General features: G+C 34.0%; 3 protein-coding genes and 1 pseudogene across 4 annotated transcripts; 3 read left to right on the forward strand and 1 right to left on the reverse strand.

Moving 5' to 3' along the window:
* Nucleotides 1-1,399: 1,399 nt before the first annotated feature.
* LOC125864373 (uncharacterized) lies at nucleotides 1,400-3,628 on the forward strand (annotated as a pseudogene).
* Nucleotides 3,629-5,889: 2,261 nt separating this feature from the next.
* On the forward strand, nucleotides 5,890-8,482 carry LOC125864369 (uncharacterized). Its single transcript, XM_049544343.1, has 2 exons — nucleotides 5,890-6,532; nucleotides 7,836-8,482. Exons 1-2 carry the CDS (start codon nucleotides 6,150-6,152, stop codon nucleotides 8,071-8,073), a joined length of 621 nt encoding a protein of 206 aa, XP_049400300.1. The 5' UTR covers nucleotides 5,890-6,149; the 3' UTR covers nucleotides 8,074-8,482.
* A 966-nt stretch (nucleotides 8,483-9,448) lies between these two features.
* On the reverse strand, nucleotides 9,449-12,926 carry LOC125864356 (phosphatidylinositol:ceramide inositolphosphotransferase 1-like). 2 transcript variants are annotated; one of them, XM_049544327.1, is made up of 11 exons: nucleotides 12,691-12,923; nucleotides 12,516-12,605; nucleotides 11,703-11,789; nucleotides 11,532-11,600; nucleotides 11,275-11,355; nucleotides 10,938-11,009; nucleotides 10,773-10,833; nucleotides 10,588-10,690; nucleotides 10,196-10,291; nucleotides 10,053-10,099; nucleotides 9,449-9,920 (listed from the first exon to the last, which is right to left on the reverse strand). In XM_049544327.1, exons 1-11 carry the CDS (start codon nucleotides 12,721-12,723, stop codon nucleotides 9,802-9,804), a joined length of 858 nt encoding a protein of 285 aa, XP_049400284.1. In that variant the 5' UTR covers nucleotides 12,724-12,923; the 3' UTR covers nucleotides 9,449-9,801. The 2 variants fall into 2 exon arrangements, with proteins under 2 accessions (XP_049400284.1, XP_049400285.1); XM_049544328.1 differs by lacking the exon at nucleotides 11,532-11,600 and having other exon boundaries at nucleotides 12,691-12,926.
* Nucleotides 12,927-14,547: 1,621 nt separating this feature from the next.
* Nucleotides 14,548-19,559, forward strand: LOC125864358 (uncharacterized). Its single transcript, XM_049544330.1, has 4 exons — nucleotides 14,548-14,618; nucleotides 14,710-14,816; nucleotides 17,175-17,358; nucleotides 18,885-19,559. Exons 2-4 carry the CDS (start codon nucleotides 14,745-14,747, stop codon nucleotides 19,457-19,459), a joined length of 831 nt encoding a protein of 276 aa, XP_049400287.1. The 5' UTR covers nucleotides 14,548-14,618; nucleotides 14,710-14,744; the 3' UTR covers nucleotides 19,460-19,559.
* The last annotated feature ends 619 nt before the right edge of the window (nucleotides 19,560-20,178 follow it).

Below are 20,178 nucleotides of genomic sequence, written 5' to 3' on the forward strand. Positions count from 1 at the left end.
TTCGTTATTCGTAAATGATGATGATATTGTATATGTTCGATATATGCATGTGATTATATTGTTGTATTGACTTATGTATGTTACACTTAGTGGGATAACCGCGTGATCCTACCAGTACATTGTGATTGTGTACTAATACTGCACTTGCTCTTTCTTTGTTGAGTACATGACATCTTTAAGCGGCTATTGACAGACCTCGCTTAGATAATTAGTGATCATCGTTCGAATTCAAGGGTGAGCCAGTTCTTTTGGAATGCCATGAGTTCTCTTTCTGTCTATGTCCACATTTCGGACTTAGACTTTCTAGTTAGTTATTAGTTCATTAGTTTGGGGTGGTATCCCTTCTTGTTTAGACTTGTTGAACTTTAGATGTTTTGGTACATTGACTTTCAGGTTCTAGGTGTATTTTCCACATTGTTTAGTTGTTAGATATTTTGGAAGTTTATGGGAACTTCAATCTTTAGCTATTTAACTTGCTTCCGTAACTTAAATGCTTAGTTTTTGATTAAGTTGCTTGGTTTGGGTTGTAGTAGTGGTTCTCCCACCGGAGGATTAGTGTGGGTGCCAATCACGACGGTCTGGATCGTGACACTTAAGGTTAAACGCAGACTAAATTTTCAGGGGTTCACCCTAATCTCCTCGGAAAAAAGTTGCAATATATATAGATTTGAATCTATTGAACACAATTACTAGAGATTGATTTAGTTGTTTAGGGAGTTCAAAATTTACATTGAGGTTTCAAGTTTAAATATTATTTATGCAATAAGTAGTAAATAATAAAGGAATTGTCATATCACGAAAAATAATACATGAATATTACGATATTTTGTAAGAATGTTTTAGAACACTTTTTTCTATACATGTACATGTACTATTGCTTCCTCATGAATTATTCTACTAGTGTAAAGTTTAGTACTACACGTACCCATCAAACACTCAACATCTAAAAGATTAGGGGTTTAACTGGTATTTTTCAAATATCAAACTGAATTAGAATTAGGATTTTTCAACCTATAGGATTTTTTCGATTCGATTTTGTTAACTTCTATAGAAAAATTGTGCACTACATATGAGAAAATGTTATATATAATGCAGGGGTATACGTTTACCAAGACGGTCGATCAAGTTAAATTGTTCAAAGTAATCGGATCCAAGTTCTAATATATATATATATATATATATATATATATATATATATTTAAAAAAAAGGAAGAAAAAGAGTAATATATAGCATCCACGAAAATTAAAGAAAACGAACTAAGCCATTGGCCTAACGTTTATACATCATACCGAAATCTCCTCCTCCTCATGACCTCCCTATATAAATTCAATAAACTCCTCCATTCTTCCTCAACACAAAACCAAAAAAAATAAAAAAATAATAAAAAATCAGTAGAAAATGACATTCTCAATTAAAGACTCCTCCATTCTTTTCTTTGCTAGTGCCCTTTTACTTCAAGGCGCTTTGGGTACGTTTACTATATATACTCTATATTTAATACTCTTTTTATTCACGCACACAAAAGAATTCACATCATTGTATTACGATTGTACCAAAAAAAACCACAAAAAGAAAAAAAAAGGATATATTATTTACATAATTATGAATTGTAACACGCATTTAGTTAATTAAATTCATTTCTCAATTGAGATCTCAATAATACACATATGTTATGAATTATATATATGTGATCAAATTATTTAGGGATAAAGGGTCTGAAAAATACCCCAATTTTGGTCGAATTTGCTGTTGCGATACTAAACTTTCATAAGAACCTATTACCTCCCTAGACTATTTAATACCGTATTTTTTAGCCCCTGAACTATTTAATAGTGTATTTTAAAGGTATATATGTGCCCACGTGGACACATTACTGTTTATAATTTTACATTATTTTTTATGTCCACGTGGGCAAATATATATGTTTAAAATACGGTATTAAATAGTCTAAGAAGGTAATAGGTCCTCACGAAAGTTTAGTATCGCAACAGCAAATCCGACCAAAGTTGGGATATTTTTCAGACCCTTATCCCAATTATTTATAAAGTTAAACTATAACATTTTAAAATTACATTATGTACAGATACATCATTTATTTTTGATGAACCAAATGCGTGACAACCTGACATGTAACACACTAGTCAAGTACTTAGTAATTATATTGCTGATGATCTATGTGTTGATTTGTATCGTTTCAGGGGATGAGGATTTGTCAACGAATGTTTGTGCATTCGCGATTTCGACATCGGGAAGAGGTGTTTGTTGGAAAATTCAGCAGGGAGAAATGGGAAGGTTGAGTACCAATGTAAGACATCTAATGTTGTTGTTACAAAAATGAAGGAACATATTGAGACAGTATAATGTGTTGATGCTTAATTGTGGTGTTGATAGAAACTCTGTTGGAATTTCTTCTGATGCATTGCTTGAGCCTCAGTTTGCTGCCAAGCTTTGTTCCCCTGCTTGTTACAAAAATTGTGATAACATTGTTGATCTTTACTTCCATTTGGCTGCTGGAGAAGGTAACAACATTGTCTCATTCATAACATACATCATTTTTTAAATTTCTTTTAAAAACACCATAACAACAAACATATTAATCATCCAGTGTAATCTTACAAGTGGGAGTGGGATGTGTATGTACTTTTCCAACCTTGATGTATCGTCGTGTTTGTGCCTTAAGAATTGAGTCGTCTTTAATATTTAAAGTGAGACTTCTCGGCATGAATCTGAATTTAATCAGGTACTCTTGTATTTGTGTCCTCATGAGAATGGAGTCGTCTTTGTCTTTGATATCTAAAGTGATATTTCTCAATACGAATCTGAATTAATCAGGCCTCCTCATGTTCGTGACTATGAGAATAGACTTTGATCATATAAAAAATTACTAGACTTCTGAGCGCGAATCCAAATAAAGAAATTAAAATAAAAACATTGTAGTTGGTATGTGTCGTATAGAGTGGAAAGGAAGGGGCAACTTTTTAGGAGTAATTTGCTTATAAATGAATTTTGGAGAAGTGTTTGTAAATATATATAACAAATTCAAATTTACTTTCATTAGTTAGAAATGCTAAAAATGAATTTTTGGGTCGAGAATTGATGATTATCATTTTTTTAAAAACGTAATCTATTTTTTGCTTGGTAATGAGTTTAATTTGGAGATATCGTGCTTAACAAAACTTGTTGCTTTCAGTTAATTATACTTTTGCTTGGGTCAAGTGACATTCCTTTAATAGTAATGGAATATAATCTTTAGTTGATTAAGACCACTTCCTTCTTAAGCAATAGATGACAGTTACATTCACTATTTGAATTTAATTTAGGTATTATATGTAAACGCGTTATATTTATGTCCTCCAGCTTTTGATATGCACAAGTAGACACTTAAAACATGTAAAGTTGAACGAATAGATATATGCATCCTATGTGACAATTCACTAAATATGTATGCTGGAAATGTGCATCCTACGTTGCGTCCTAGGCGCTATTTTATATGTATGTTGGAAATGTGTAGGAGTATTTTTGCCAGAGTTATGCAAGAAGCAGAAGAGCGGCCCACATCGTACAATGATTGAGCTATCAAGCAATGGAGCTGCTGATGAAGATGCTGCCGCCCCTGCTCCTAACTAAGTACTAATTACTTACTCTAATTTTCTAATAATAGGCTCGGAAACAATCGTCTCTTTTCTTTTTCACAAGATAAGAGTAAGATTATGTACACCATCCTTCCCAGACTCCGATCCACTTATAGGATACACTGGGTATGTTGATGTTGTTGTAAGTTGTAACTTGTAACAGTATGTATTGCACTTAATAAAATCATTGTGTCTTAAAATTTCATGTATTAGCTATAGAAACATGTATTATTAAAAAAAAAGAATCTTGCATTTTTCAAAAATAGTATAATTAAAGAATAGGCCTAAAACATGAAGTGGTCGATGGTTGCCAAATAATTATGATTGTCATCTCTCAACACCAACTCCAATAATAGATATAGTTAAAAAAGGAAAAGAAAAATAACAAGAAAAAAAGGCATTAATTAATTTGCCTGCTTGAATTTAATCTCATTACAACAACCATTCCGTGTGTAATGGTTAAAAAATGGAAAACCACAAAACACGTCATTAATTTTATTTTAATTCTATATTTTCTGTTTTTTCAAGCACCAAAAATATTTTCTGTTGAAATGAAAGTAATATCTTGCAGCCGGTAAGGAAAATGTTTTCGATTTTTTTTTTTTTTAGAAAATGATTTTTTAAAAAAAATATGAAAATTTACTTGCTTATATTTTAGTGTTTGGTAAGTGACTAAAAAGATATTACCTTGATAATATTTATATACAATGTAGCAAAATATTATGTGATGGGTTGGGGGTGGGGAGGGGGGTGATGGGGTGGAATGATCAAGGGGTGGGGGTTGTTGTGTTGGGTGCACGAGGAGGAGACAATAAACTTGAAATATCATTTATAAAACTTGTTTTTCATACGGAAAGTCATTTTTCCTCATTTTTAAGATACTTTTTTTTCCAGAAAAAATATTTGTAAAGACATTTTGATCCACCAAACATGGAAAAAATTAAAAAATATTTTGACCACTAGGTCATACCCTCACACCCTAGGTGTGACCTAATGATCAACAAATTGGGTTGAAAACTATGAGACCTTTGTTTGAATTTCATCAAAGACAAAAATACATGGTAATTTCTTTTAATTTGTCCTAACTTTGATGGACAAAGTTAATTACCTTATATCTATTGTTGATTGAAGATGATAGATATCTCGTGGAATAGTCAAGGTGCGTGAAAGTTAGGTTAAACATAACAACAACAACAACATACTCAATGCATTTCCATAAGTAAAATCTGAGAACGTTAAAATGTCCGCAAACTTTATTTCTATTTTAAAAAATAAAAAAAATATTTGTGATAAATCCTCGAACACTATTTGTTAAATGAAGTACTTTTTCTTCACTAGCTAGTAGCTAAACCTTATTCAATCCAAGCCTAAGAATAGTCACGAGACCAATTGTTAACAAGGTAATGCTATTTATTCCTTACTCAAATAGGGAGGCAACATAGTATTTTGATCTACAAATATTATCTTAAAATAAACTGAAACTTTTTAAATATGATAATTTTCTTCAAGAAGAATACATTTCTTGATTTAGATGAATTATTTATTTATTTTATTTTTAAAACAATTTTTCATTGTATATAGAATAGGGAAACAAGAAGGTAAAAAAAAATTGGGGAATCGAATTCCACACTAATTGTGTGGGAGATTTGCCTACAAGCTACAATATCTCTAAGAGCTCATTTGATCAGAAATAAGTTATTTTAGAAATTGCTACAATAAGTTATTCGACAATTTTATTCTAACTAATCACGAGAGAAACTCATCCTAAAATTAGTCTTGCCTTGTACCAAACTAGCCCTTACCTATAATACAGTGGTTATGTCCATTGGATTGGATCTCACACTCACATTTCAGTAAGAATGTGAATGTAGTTAAAAGTCATATTTTGGTAGGAGTTACTTGTCAGATTCAGAATAGACTCTTGTGACCAAGTTTCAGATTCCGCATTTTTTGAAAAGAAAAAAAAAACTCACTGTTATGGGACTCTCCAAAGAAACACTAGACTATTGATATCTTCGACGTCATCAGAATAACTTGTTTTCAATCAAACGACTCATTAACATAAAAATATCTTCATACTATATCTTAAATGGATGTATTTTAAACTCCACCAACTACTGCTACTACTGTATAATCACACATCACATCTCACTATCCTCTCTGTGACCCCCTGGGGGTAGGGCCCCTCCCCCTGCCTCACTGCTATTAGAACAGAACCATGAGCCTTTCGCTTTTTACGTTATTCTTCTTTTCCCTCTCTCTTTTCACTATTTTAACTCTTATCTCTCTTCTCTCTGTTTTATTTTTTGGTTCTATATTTAAGATGTTTGAGTTAATATATCACCAAATTCATCACCCCACTTCCTTAAATTCATCAAATTTATAGCTGAAGTAGCTTCAACTCATGCAGTGTATCATAAAAATCAAATCTTTGAAGTTTCAAGATTACTAAAGACTTCAGCTTTTTCAAAGGGATTAATGCTTTTTCTTGAGTTTTCTATTTCTGGGTCATTGAAATGGAAAGATTAGAGGTACCCCATGTGGAGTTAGAGTGCTCCGGTAACAGTCGCCGGAGCTCCGTTAGTGTCAGTTTTTCCGATGCCGACAAGGGTTCTTGTTATTCTCAGTTTTGTTCCACTGCTGATGGGTCTAATCAAGATGATTATAGCTATCCACGTGGCAGTGAGTCTGCTGATTCAGTTGGTATAGAAATTGGAGATAATGAAAGTAAGGGGTATTTGGGGGAAATTGAAAGAGATTGTAGGATTTGTCACTTGAGTTTGGTGAGTTGTGGAAATGAGTATGGGGTTGCTATTGAATTGGGATGTTCATGTAAAGATGATTTGGCTGCTGCACATAGGCATTGTGCTGAAACATGGTTCAAAATCAAGGGAAATAAGTAAGTAAAAACCAAATCTTGAATTTTTGTTGTTGTTGGTTAGTGAATTTTGAACTTATGATGCATATATGATCAATGTGACCTTTTAAGATGATTTTTTTTAATTTTCCATCCGGTGTCCGGTAAATATAAGGGAGCTCGACTAAATCTGGATTCATGTCAGGAAGTCCCAATAAAGCCCTCCCTAACAAACGCGAGTTTGTAGCTAGGGAACTCGAACACGAAATGTTCAGCATATTAGATGTGATGATTGACATCTCAACATGATGTCCTTATTTCTTGGCTTATGTTATGTCCAAGATTCTTTCACTTTATTAATCTTTGCAATGATATGGTTTGATGATTCTTGTGTTGGAAGTGTGTGCTTTTGATGTCGGTAAATGATCTGTAATGTTGGAAGTGTCAAGTGTGTGCTTTTGATAATCAGTGAATGTTCTGTAAGAATAATGTTTTTTTTCTTCTGTTATGTCTTGTTCTTGTTGAGAAAGAGATCTCATGATATATTTAATGGAAAAAGAGACAAAAGTTAATTAAAGAAGCTGGATGGAATAAAATGAAAAGCAAAAGAGTAAAGCAAGGACAGGTATAATTCAGATTTGTAAGTACTTTGTTGATTCTTCTTACTATAGGCTTTCATAAGCTTTTGTTCTTTAGTTTCTATTTCCTAACTGAAATTTGACATATACATTTCTTTATCAAACTGGAGATGGTCCTTGAAGGAAGGAAGTGTTCATTTTCATTTTTCGCGTCGAAGCATTATACTTTTCTGTCCTCACATGCTACTACTTATTCCCCAAGTCTTAAAACATTCATGGCCATTAATGGATCCAAAGAATTACTAGCAAATGTTAAGATCACATCTCTTACTTTGGATCTTCCTCCTTCCATAAATGGACGGCTTCCTTTTCTCTAACCTAACATCTTGTGCCATAACTTCTTCATTGTTACTATAATTGCTAATTCGTTACATTTTTTATAATACATTCTGGCCAGTGGTTGCTGTTCAGTATGATTGCAATTGATAGTTGAGGTGTAAGTTTGATATATCATTTTTTTTTTTCCATATCATAGTTTCTCAACTTTAGCTCGTATGATGATTTAACAAGGAAGATAGACGTCTTCCGACAAAAATGTTAAATTGTAATGACTTTTGTGCAGCTCAATCCGTAGTTTAAAACTTGTGCTTCCATATTGTTGATGGTTTTGAGTCGATGCTGCAGATCCTTTTTTTGCACTGGTTGTTTTTTGTAATCATCTTTTGTTCTTTTTAGCCATATATAACTATTTGAAGTTATTTTTCCAGGACTTGTGAAATCTGCAATTCAATTGCACGCAATGTTGTTGGGCCAACTGACATTGAAACAGCTCAACAAACTAATGAAATAAATGATTTGGCTACAAATGTAGTCCCTGTACAAGTATCTTCCTCTTCAGAGAGGCGAACTTGTTTGAATGGTCATCGATTCTTGAATTTCCTTTTAGCTTGTATGGTATTTGCCTTTGTCATATCTTGGCTCTTCCACTTTAACATCCCCTCATAGTATAGTGAAGAGTTCATGTACCATGTGTAAAAGCCCTGTGAAGGCCTGAGATTGTTAAAAGAAATATTTACACATTCTTTTTCGACTAGCTTTGCAGTGCACCTACCTACCTACAAGGCAAGCTGGGAAAACCTCGAGACTTTACAATAGAGGTTGAGACATCTTCTCCACCAAGAAACCTGGAGAAGTGTCCAACACGTCTAAGATAAGTCTCCATTTTCGATGATTTTGTGTAAATGTTTTACCTTTAAAATGTCCTTTACCAATATGGAGGTTGATAAGTTAGAAACCCCATTACATGATATGATATTTGGATTTGGAGTTGTAATTGTTAAAAATCATTTGTTGTATGCAACCAAAGGCTAAATATATGGAGCATGTCTTCTTATATAATGAAAATGTTCAAAGGATTTGTACATTTATTCTTTGATCTGCTAGACATACAATTTAACGGACTCATAAGTGTTTATATAATGGTGGAAATGTGACCCTAGAAATAAGCTGCTTTAGCTAATTTTGAAGGTCACACATAACAATCCCTACATTATCAATTTCTGCATAGCAATCCACATTATTATTCATCGCGTAAACAATATCTACATTATAATCCCAACATAACTAGCATGTGAAACAAACCATCCCAAAATGTAGTTTCACATCGGAATGAACAATACAAGGCAGATATGGGCTATCATGTGTTTATAGAATTTGAGCATTGCAACAACCAAACACTGCTAGAAGAGCAAGAAGTTTCATGTGCTGTTAGTTGCATTCTCCATCTTTTTAAGTAAAGCCTTTCAGCAAAGAGGCAATAGGGTATCCATATTGGACAAGGCATTCAATTAGATCTACTGACTCCATGCCACTGTTGCATGAAGGAAACATTACATGCTCTTTACATCCCATGTTACATTAACTGTAAGATTAAGGATCTATCCCAGTCACTTTTGCTGGTCATTAATCATCTGTGCTAAATTTCTAGTCAGAGAGAGCACTTCATTTTCATCCTTTGTTCTGATATGGCAGTACCATTCGGGTTAGCATGTGCGCAACTAACTTACCTAGCATCTACTACATTCTGCCAGCACAAGTACCGGTAACTTTATCCACCAACGTGTGGAAATAAAGATTTCTCTAAGACTTGACATATGTCAAGGATTTACTAGTGTTGTCATTTCAATTAATCGATGGCTAGACACAAATTATGAAAAATTAAAAGCGAAATTCGGGAGTACAAAACAACAACATATCCAATGTACTCCCACAAGTGGGGTTTGGGGAGGGTAGTGAGTATGAAGCCTTAACCCTACCTTGTGGAGGTAGAGAGGTTGCTTTTAATAGACCCTCGGCTGAAGGAGGGATGCAACACAAGAACTTGGGGAGTACAAAATTAAACAGATAATTTATCAGCTGAAGATGGAATCCATTATACATTCGATAATTTTTAACCAAAGGGAACATGGATACATCAACAGCATTGACCTTCGATTTTGTATTCGACGTTATAAACCAAAACTAGTGAACTTGGAGGAACATCAGGAATCATTTGTCAAACCAACCTTGTAATGATGTTGAACAGAAGTACTTTTAACCAGCTTCAGTTAGTTGCACTCTATGTATCGTCTATACACCATTCATCACTGCTTCAACATGAACTGTGCTCCCATCTTCAATGATCTTTTCATAAATTTGGGTTATACACATCTATACACAATCCAGAACGCTTCTCTATATCCATTCTGCAGGATCTCCAGAATTTGCATTCAGAAGTTTGTGATTCTCTTCCTTAGCCTTGCTATCTTTGCTCAGTGGTAGAATCAACACTGCACTAGTTCGGTCAGGCAGTTCTGGAAGAAAATACTCATTGGTTCAGCAAAATATTTATCCTTCCCTTCTAAGCAAAAAAAAAACAAGAAAGGGGCAGAAGGAGGAAGTAGTCAAGATTAAATTCATTCAATGTGAGGATTAGGATGTTAAACCTGGCAACTGTTTGTCAACAAAGAACACCACTAGATTAACAGTGTACCTGTTACAAAGTAATAGGGGGCTCAATCAAGTCAGACAACTATTATTTGCAAACAAACGTTCTAACGCAGATTGTCAAGCTGAGAGTTCCACTCACCATGCCACAACAACGTCCACAGTGTAATGTTTGTGAGATGCAACAATCAAGAAGCTCTGAGCAATAACAGCTAACCAAGCACACAGTTTTATAAATCTGCAGAATCAAATTCAGCAATCACTAACAACTTCTGGCTGTCGTAAAAACTCTTAACTCAAGCCTTCTTCACTTTTAGGGTATCCATTTTAAATTACAGAAAACCAAACAACATCTATGCCTCAGTCCCAAGCTAGTTCAGCAAATTATAGAAAACACAAAAAAATAAAAATGGAAGTGAAGGTAAGGAAGAAATTATAGAGTGTCCGCATTCACAGAAAACAGAACTCTTATCTGAATATCAGACTGTTTTACCAAAACATAATATTTAGAGTATATAACTGCTAATATACTACCTTTGTGTCCCGTATTTATGATATGTCCGCACAAAGATTAGAGAGAATATCATATGAGATGAAAATATCAGATCACCACAACCATAAAGCATGCCCCTAGGAACTGCACATTTATAAACTTAACATAAGTTGCCTTGTAACGAGAACTGACTAAATACAGTGAGAGAAGGCAAAATATATCTCACAATTAATCAATAGAACTTCTAAAACACTATTTGGAGGAGGCAATGTGGCAAGCTTTGATCCCTGCAATATCAGAAGATAGACAGTTCACATAACACACAGAGGATAGGCAACAGAAAAGTGCAAACTGGCACATCTATTATCAACCAAATGAGACAAGTCTTTACCTCACGACAGTGATAATTTGGACCAGGAAGCTGTGTAGAGTAGAATGTGATGATCCGAAGGAATTGACAAGCCTGTAGTAAACAATCATTCAACAACTTAGCAGTTCATATTGGATACTATGACTTCTCTCTAAATGTTGGGTAGCCCTAAGGAGAAATAATGAAGCATACATGAAGAGAATTAAAGTAATCTTTGCCAACATTTAAACTGAATATAGAAATGATGAGATTCCATTGAAACTCTTCTTCTTTTTTTTCTTCGATAAGTTGAAAACTAATTGGGACTTACACAAATGAAACAACACAAGAATGACACTCAAGAGAACTGGTCACTTACAGCTAAGAAAGCCAAGACCCTGCACCATATCAGCACTGTATAGATCTTTTTGATTTTGAAAAAGAAAGGATGGAATGTCCACTGCAGGAAAACATGAGTAAGAGTTAGAACAAGAAGATACAATATGAAAACCTAAATAGCAAATAAACTGAAAGCTCCCACCAACTAAAGCTCCAAAATTAGTTGGAAGGGATGGAAATATTCTGCAGCCGGATTCAGCAATAGTTGGTGACTGAAAATTACCAAAAACAACTCACCAAGACAAAAGACAGAAAGAGTGTGGTGAATACAGTTTCACTTATGTAACCTTTGTCTTGCCCAAGCTCCTGGAGTTTTCATTTGGAAACAAACAAAGAAAAAGGAAGTTTATGAGTGAGCATCTCCCTATAGAGTGGAGATAAAGAGAACCAACAACCAATAAAACCAACCGGAAGAAGAAAGAAGCCGACATCCTGAAGAGTAGGTCCAGGCCGATGTATGTAGTGAACCCCTCGAGCAGCAAATCCGTGTATGTACTGACAAAAGTTGAGACATTTTACATCTTGGTAGATCTAATAAACACTAAGGGTCATGAAGAAAAACAATTACAAAACAACTAAAGGGAAATGATGTATTAAATATGACAATGACAACAACAGCAAATTATGTAAAAAGAACACAAATAAATTGCATCATTCAACAAAAGGTGAAAGAAAATGCAAAATTTGATTGCTCAAAACTTCCACTTCTTACACTTCCTCCCTTCCCCTCCATGACTCAAGACACAACAAAGAAAACAGGAAGTGCTGAAGAAAGAAACTATCGACTAGGAAAATATTCAGAGTGAAGAGTCTGTGAACTTAGATTCAATTTTTTAAAATTATTAAGTTCAAAACTGAACTTAAAGAAGATAAGCCATAATTTTCAAAATCTAATCAAGTCACAAACCATGATCAACGACTCTTAGCATCTTCAACTAAAACCAACTACACAAAATAGTCCCTCAGCTTCTATACTCACACACATATTTAACCCCACAAATTTCAAAGTCATGTTTTTTTCACTTAAAACTCCGTGTCAAGTCAAAGTTGGAGCGAGTATTCTTTTCTGTGGCACAAACCTTACATACAACAAAAACTACTCTACGAAAACACCTCTATCTCAAACTAGTCAAGCTCAGATACATGAATCATCGAATATTCATTCCACGCCCCAAACTCAGATGGTGCAACAAAGAAAATAAAAGGTTGATCAATATGAACCTGAAATATCAAACCTCCAAGAATATACTTCCACTTCTCCGAAAGAAGATTGATTTCTATTCCACTCTCCGTACAAATCCTCTTCCATAGCTAACAACAACACAAAAAAATTAAGAGCAAGAAAGTAAAAAAAGGAGTTGTAAATAAACTTGAAGAAATGGAGTAAAGAACGAACCTTTGAAGACTCACGACCAATGTAAAACGACATCGTGCTACTCGAGTGTGACCCGTTAATTTCTTATCACAAGATTGAATTTGAACGCACTCGTTCAATTACACCGGATATGTTATTGTGGTAAAATTGAATTTATCTTTTGATTACTAAACTTAATTGAGCTTGTCTCACTATTTTCAAACAGATTGAAAGTGGAGTTTTCAGTGTACTTTTATATGGAGAAAATTTCCTTTGATTAGTCTAAATAAAACGCGAGTTGGACACGGAGCGGCAGTTGAAAGAGAAGAGGGAGAACTTTTAAAAGAGAAAAATGGTTGTTTAAGCCCTTGAGTTATTGATATATTGTGATTTTGATCCTTATGTTATTTCATCAAACCATATTTAACGTATAATTAATTTATTTTGGGGCAACAGTTCTGTATATCTAATTCGTATATAAAATTTTAAACCAATGGCATAACTTGTGCGACTGAATTTATGTCTGGAGACGTAATTTGTTTTTACTAAATTTTAAACTTGGGGAATAACTTGTATTTTGAATTTAATTCCTTTTGCCTTCGAGCATAATTTATTTTGCCTTGTATCATACCTTGTGTCCTGGGTATAATTCGCGTTATTGGTATAGCTTTACTTGAACATAGACATAAATATGTCATTTAACTTGATCTCATTTACATTTATGTCCTCCAATTTTGAGTATGCATAACTTAAGCTTATATAAAGTTGAACAAATAGATACACATATTCTACGTGGCATCTTACATGACAATTTGAGTCCTACGTGTATTATGTCACGTAAGACTCATGTGTCTACTTGTTCAACTTTATACAAGTTTAAGTATTAATTAATGCACACCAAAGTTGGAGGGCAGAAATATTCAAAGCATAATACATGAATGTGATTTTTTAACTTGACCTCAATTGACATTTATGCCTCCAACTTTGGATGGGCACAACGCACAAGTAGACACTTAAACTATAAAAAATTGAATAAGTAAACACATGCGTCCTATATGACATCTTACGTGATAGTCATGCATCCTATATGGCATTCTAGGTGTATTATGCTACATAGGGCGCATGTGCCTACTTGGCCTTTAACTTTTAAGTACTTACTTGAGCACATTCAGAATTGGAGAGCATAAGACCATCTCCAACCCAACACCAAATTTTACACCAAATCCTTATTTGGTGTAAATTTTGGTGTTTTGGAGCTCCAACCCAACACCAAATTTTACATCGTTTTGGTGTGTGAATAATGTTACACCAAATTTGGTGTAACACAATCCATCACACCAATTTACTTTATTGAATATTTTAATATTATATCATTATACAAAATTTTTAATTAAACATTATATAAAACTCATTTTGAACTATGTAATGCATTGATAGAGCATTATGAAAGCACTGAAGTGATCTTGAAAGTTGAATATTTATGTAAAATTTAAAATATTTTTTTTTCAATTATGTAATGTTTATTTGATTGTATTTCATTAATGATTTCACTTTTATTTGTATTATCCATTATTATGTATAATGTATAATTTTGCTAGCAATTTATATTATTTAAAAAATTATGATATAAAATAATTTTATATTAAACGACTATAAAAGAAAATAATATGAATTATATATGGTGAATGTTTTAGAAAGAATTTGTTTTATGAAATAAGAAATAATAATAATATAATAACGAAAGAGAGAAAAAATATTCCTTTTTATTTGGGTTGAATGACCCGATTTATTAAGGTCAATTATCAGCCCATTTATAGAGTCCAAACTAAACTACTCCTATTGTAAGCCCAATTACTACTATTTTCTTTGTCGTGACCCTCCCTATACATATAAAGTCAAATCACTTCCTTATCACTGAAAAAAAGAAAAAAGATAGAGCTCCCTGTCCTCTTCCATCAAAAATTTGACAGGTAATTCAAATCTCAGTCCTAAATTCTTCGTGTAAGTTTCTCTATGGCTATGGTAACTGATAATTCATTGCTTCTGTTACCCTATATACAGAGTTGAGCAGTTTTTAACTTGAATTTGTATTAACAATGGAGGTCGCTTCGAATTTCCAAACATTGTCTTTTGGACCTCGAATCAGTCGAACCCACTCCGCCGACATTGTGAGTTTTTTCCTTTTTGGAAATGTCTTCTTGTTCCTTTATGTTGCATTGAATTTCTGATTTTTGAGTTGTTGAAGTTGTTTATAAGGGTTTTGTACTGCTGAAGTAAAATGTTTGAGATGTTATAGTTTTAGGTTCCTCTACTCTCAAAGAATAGATGTACTCAGTTTATTTGTAACCAGCAAAAAATTGTATTTGTTGCACTTGCACAATTAGTTATAATGATTGTTTAGGATTTTTTTTTATTTCCATGATGTTGAGTTTTGATGGGGAATTTTCTTCTGAGGGATCTTACTTTCTTCTTATTTTATTGACTTTTAGTCGTTTATACCGAAACTTAAGTGAATATCTTATGAAAGGGTGCACTGATGGTTTGGTTTCATTGAAGGGTATAGCTTTATTGATCTTGATGAAGCAAACCACTTATCTCATTTGGAAATAATATATCTCTATGCGCGGAACTTTCCAAGAGGTATGTACTTTTGATCTTCAAGGAGTTCCGCGCATACGAATAGTCTCTAAGGCTCTTCCCACTAATCATATATGCAACTTAAGAGTTAAGACCATGGATAACCTTGACCAAAGAAAAAAGAAGGCAAACTTTATGGCAATTGCTGAAAGCTTGTTTTTGGAGAATTGCAAAAGCTCAAGTGTTAGTTTCCCAAACTTAACATTGACCTTTTGATTGATTCAGTGTTTTTTTTTTTTTTTTGGGTCAGTTGAATATTTGATTGGTTAACACTGCTTTCATCCAAATAACAAATCACATACATACAATTTAGTCCTCAGTTCTCTCAGATTGCTTTTCCCTTTCCCTTCTTTTTACATCACTCCGTTCCTCCTTTTGTCTCCTCCAGTTTTTCTGGTTTCCTCTTCTTCTTGTGCTAGTAGACACTTCCATTCCATGGATTCTCCACTTTTAGCTCTCTTTGTTTTACTCAGTTTTTATAAAAAAAATTGATGATGTTGCTGGGTTTTATGAGGACATGGTTACCAAATCAAAACAAGAATGTTGCTGAAAACTATTTGACTGCTGAATTTCCAAGGATTTGAATGGATAATTCAGAGCTTGGTTTTTTAATGGTTGATGGTTGTGCATCAAGTCATGATAGGGGTAAATGCGGAGGTTGTTGATGTGTAATCTTCGGAAAATTAATGAATTAAGGTGAAAACATGTTGGCATGATAGAGGTAGTGGTGGTGAAGGCATGAATGTGGTGCAAAGTTGCTAGTTGTAAAAGGAAGACTATAGGTTCTATACTGAATTTTCACCAGGGGCTTTGGTCTAGTGGTAGGAGCTCTATGTGCGACCTGTGGATAAGACGCAAATCATGGATTAGAATCCAGCCACAGATAAAACCCGATATTTAAGTGGAGAAGGGTAGAGGAGTGGGCCCATTATCTACTGAGTTCGAACTGTGCACCACTTGCCTTTAAAAAAAATAATCCTAAAGTGTATTTCTTTCATTTTTCGGTAAGGTAATAATTTTCCAAAAGTGTAGGTTAATGCCCCACAATAGAGCCATAATTTTCCAGTGGAGGTGTTTTTTTAGTTTCACTTGTCCTTTGCTTTGAGTAATCTTAAGTTTTGTTACTAAAATCTTTAGGTCTGCAATTTGCATTTCATGATTTCATTTACTTCTGCCTGGTAATGATGATGTTTTGCTTCCTGTTGCTCATCTGCTGCCACTGTTGCTGTTTTTGCTGTCTTTCTTTCTTCCGTTGGAACTTGGAGTACACTTAAATCCTAAGCTTTTCTTTCACCATTCTGCTGATTATGAGCTCTTAAGCTCCTCAATTCATCAGCTATAGTAAATTACAATCAGTTTAGCCGCCAAATGTGTTCCCTGGACTGCTGCACCAGAGGTAGTGAACATGACAATTTGGTCTGGGTAAAGGGAGAAAGTTTAGCAGTTGTCTTGTTACAATAGAATGAGGAATTGTAGTTGGAATTCCCAAAAATGGAGGAAATGTCTACAATTGTGCAATTCTCAGTAGTCTAAATCTTCTTCCATTGCTATTTAATAGTTGTATGGTGGTGTTATACCATTAAGAGAAACTGTTACTGATGTACCAGAATGTTTGCAGAATTTGATATTATATAAATGGAGAAACCTATGTTGCTCGGACTATTCAAAAATGCCGATGGGTATGTGTTGGATCATCAAAAAATGGTGTATTTTTGGAGGATCCTACACGGGTGCGGCAACATTTTTGGAAAGTCCGAGCAAACAACACTAAGTTGATGCGTTAAAATTACGAAGTGTGCAAGGCCTCAACCATATTTAGCATGGGATCAACATCATTTACAATGGAAATTTGATATGAAATTTTATTTCGTCTTCAACTTTCATCGTAGGGACACATTGAATTCAGAGGATACATAGCTTCAGCTCATTCCAATATCAATGGTCTACAGACTGATCACCGCCTTCCTTCAGCTTTTCAAATGCAATTCAATGCAGTTTCAACTGGCCGAATTAAAATAGGATCTGGATATTTTCCTGGACATGGTGCTTTTGATTCAAGAAGTGGAACTTTCAGTAAGTTCTCCTTGCTTAGCTTGAAGATATTCATAAAATATGACTTTATCTCTCAAAGGAAAGTTGTTTACAACTTAGTGATGAGTGCATTAAGGGGTCGTTTGGTTGGAGGGGATTAGGAAAAATAATCAAACATAAAAGTTCACATAAATAATACAATTGTTTGGTTGGAAGGATTAGGAAAAATAATTTCCGAATAACTAAAATGCTTGGTTGGTTGTATACGAAAAGACAATTCTTGCATAAGTAATGCAGCATTTGGTTGGCGGTACTAAGTAATACTCACTTGAATGTTATGTGTGAATTTCTGTGTTATGTGATACGTGTATAATAGGGAACAATAAAATAAGTGTATTAGCAAGATGAATGAAGGTATTTAAAATTTAAAAAAATGCTGCTAAAGTAGGTTACTCCTACATAATATGCACTCTATTATCATCAATCTATAACAATCCTTATATTGTTATTATATGCCATGTGATCCAAACAACCCAAGAGTATGCAATATCTTCTATAGCCCTTTTTAGATATTTGTTGGCCTGCTGTTATAGCTGTTGCGAAATTCTGACCTTCTTGCACAGGGTTCCAATTCACATAACTTTCCGTTGCTCTCTTTAACTTTAGAAATTCATATTAGGATTATTTGGCAACTATATGTCTATTCTTTTAATGAATTGGTTATGTGAGAACTTTTGATTTTGAATGTTTGATATAAACATAAATCATCTTAATTTATCTTTGTTTTGGTAGGGGGCATGTGGTAGTAGTATGAATACATGTTGTTTCTTCTTTTCTGCACTTCTAATCTGTGACTTAACAGATGTGAGGAAACACTCTGTTTGAAGTTACGAATGCAGAGTAGTTACAGAATTTGGTAACTTACGGTTTTCACCAGAAATAATCTGTGTTAAGTTTCATCTCTTCTCAAATGATGCTTTAGATATCTTCCATGAATATAAACACAACAATAATGTGGAGGAATATTTGCAATTTAAGTATGGGAAACTCTGATATCAAATTCAAGGTGTTTATCTGAGCACTTACTCGAGATTGTGCAATCTTCTTTGTATTTCTTGACCTATCTCGAGATTCATATGCAGTTGAGAGATGACAATTATGAGAAGAAAAAGTCTAGCTTCCACTTGCTTCTGTTTTCTCTGTTGCATTTAGAGGTTACGACCTCTATCTAGACATTAGGAACTCTTTGTCGTGTAAGGAAGCAACCTATTCTATTGAAAAAGCAATAAGTCAGCTAAACATTCTGTTTTGGTGTTGTTAAGTATTTGAGCATCTGTTCTTCTTATTGTACTACCACCCCTATATAGTTATTTCAAATGCACGTTTCTTTCATTTTTAATGGCCAGTGTCTTTGACAGGCCTTGAAAATTGTGTTACATGTCTTGTACCTGCTAAGTGTATTGCATCTGTTCAATTTTCTTTCCTTTTTTCATTCAATTTTTGGGTTACTTCAAATTTCCTATCTCCTAAGCTGTAAAATCATCTAATTATGTATTTATTCAGAACAGCACCTTTTAGGCAAGGTCCTCATTCACATTCACTGAGACCATGCCGTGTCATGAGTGAGGATTCTGAAGGAACTTTGAGCGGTGAAAACATCTTGCTAAATGAGGAAAGCTTGGCACAGGATCTAAAGACTGCTATTAAAGAGGAGAACTATGCCCGAGCAGCAAAGATTAGGGATAGCCTCCGGCTACTCCAGGAGGATAGTAAGGCCTCTGTACTAGCAGCAAATGCCCGCTTTTACAACTCTTTCCGACATGGAAACTTAGCTGCAATGCAAACCCTTTGGTCAAAAGGTGAGAATGTTTGCGTCGTGCACCCTGGTGTTAGCGGCATAACTGGGTATGATCTTGTAATGGGAAGCTGGGAGTTTGTCTGGGCAGAATACGATTTCCCTCTTGATATCGAGATCAGGGATGTTCAAGTCCATGTTAGAGGTGATATCGGGTACGTTACATGCATTGAGATGGTCAAAACTAAAGGCAGCAGCTGGGGAAAACAATTTGCTACCAATGTTTTCGAGAAGGTTGATGGACAATGGTGTATGTGTATTCATCATGCATCGTATATCGACTTGTAAAATGTGAAAATAAAGCTCCTTTAGAGGTTGTGGATATTAAGTGTTGAATGAGTATGTTAGGCGCAGAAGTTTTGTAGCTTTTCTTCTACTATATAGTTGTTGTTACCTATTTATTACTAATAATGAACTATAATACTTTGTGTTGTGTCTCAAAATTTGAGCAGTGTATGAAGTTTCGATTAATGCACTCTCTCACATTTTTCACTTGATGGACGTCTTGAAAATGTAATATATATTTTTATTTAGGATTATATAATCCTGAGATTATAGTCAAGTGAAAATAGGTAATTACATCGCATTCAAAACAAATCATGTGCATTCTCATATCCTTCATTTGTTCAAGCATTGATGGACGTAACAAGTACTACTGAGAACTAGTTTAATTGCTTACTTGAACACCACAATTATCCTCCTTAATAGATATATAGATAATCTCACAATTTTGATATAAACTTAATCTTATTTTAGCTAATACCCAAAGCTAAAATTTAATAAAATTGCCTTCAGTACATAAATGTGATCATAAAATCAGTTTAATGGTGTAAAATAAAGGCACTCAGCTCTGTCGGTTAGGTTGTCCCACATCGGATATTCAAAAGGAAAAATAGTGGTATAAAGCTTAAAGGAAAAGTGTATAGTTCTCCACCGGGGGTGTGGAGCTGATAAATTGCACACGACACAAGTCCTAATCCAAAATATCGTTTTATTTTAAACCATAA

The sequence above is a fragment of the Solanum stenotomum genome, chromosome 5 (assembly GCF_019186545.1).
Source record: "Solanum stenotomum isolate F172 chromosome 5, ASM1918654v1, whole genome shotgun sequence".
Lineage (NCBI taxonomy): Eukaryota > Viridiplantae > Streptophyta > Magnoliopsida > Solanales > Solanaceae > Solanum > Solanum stenotomum.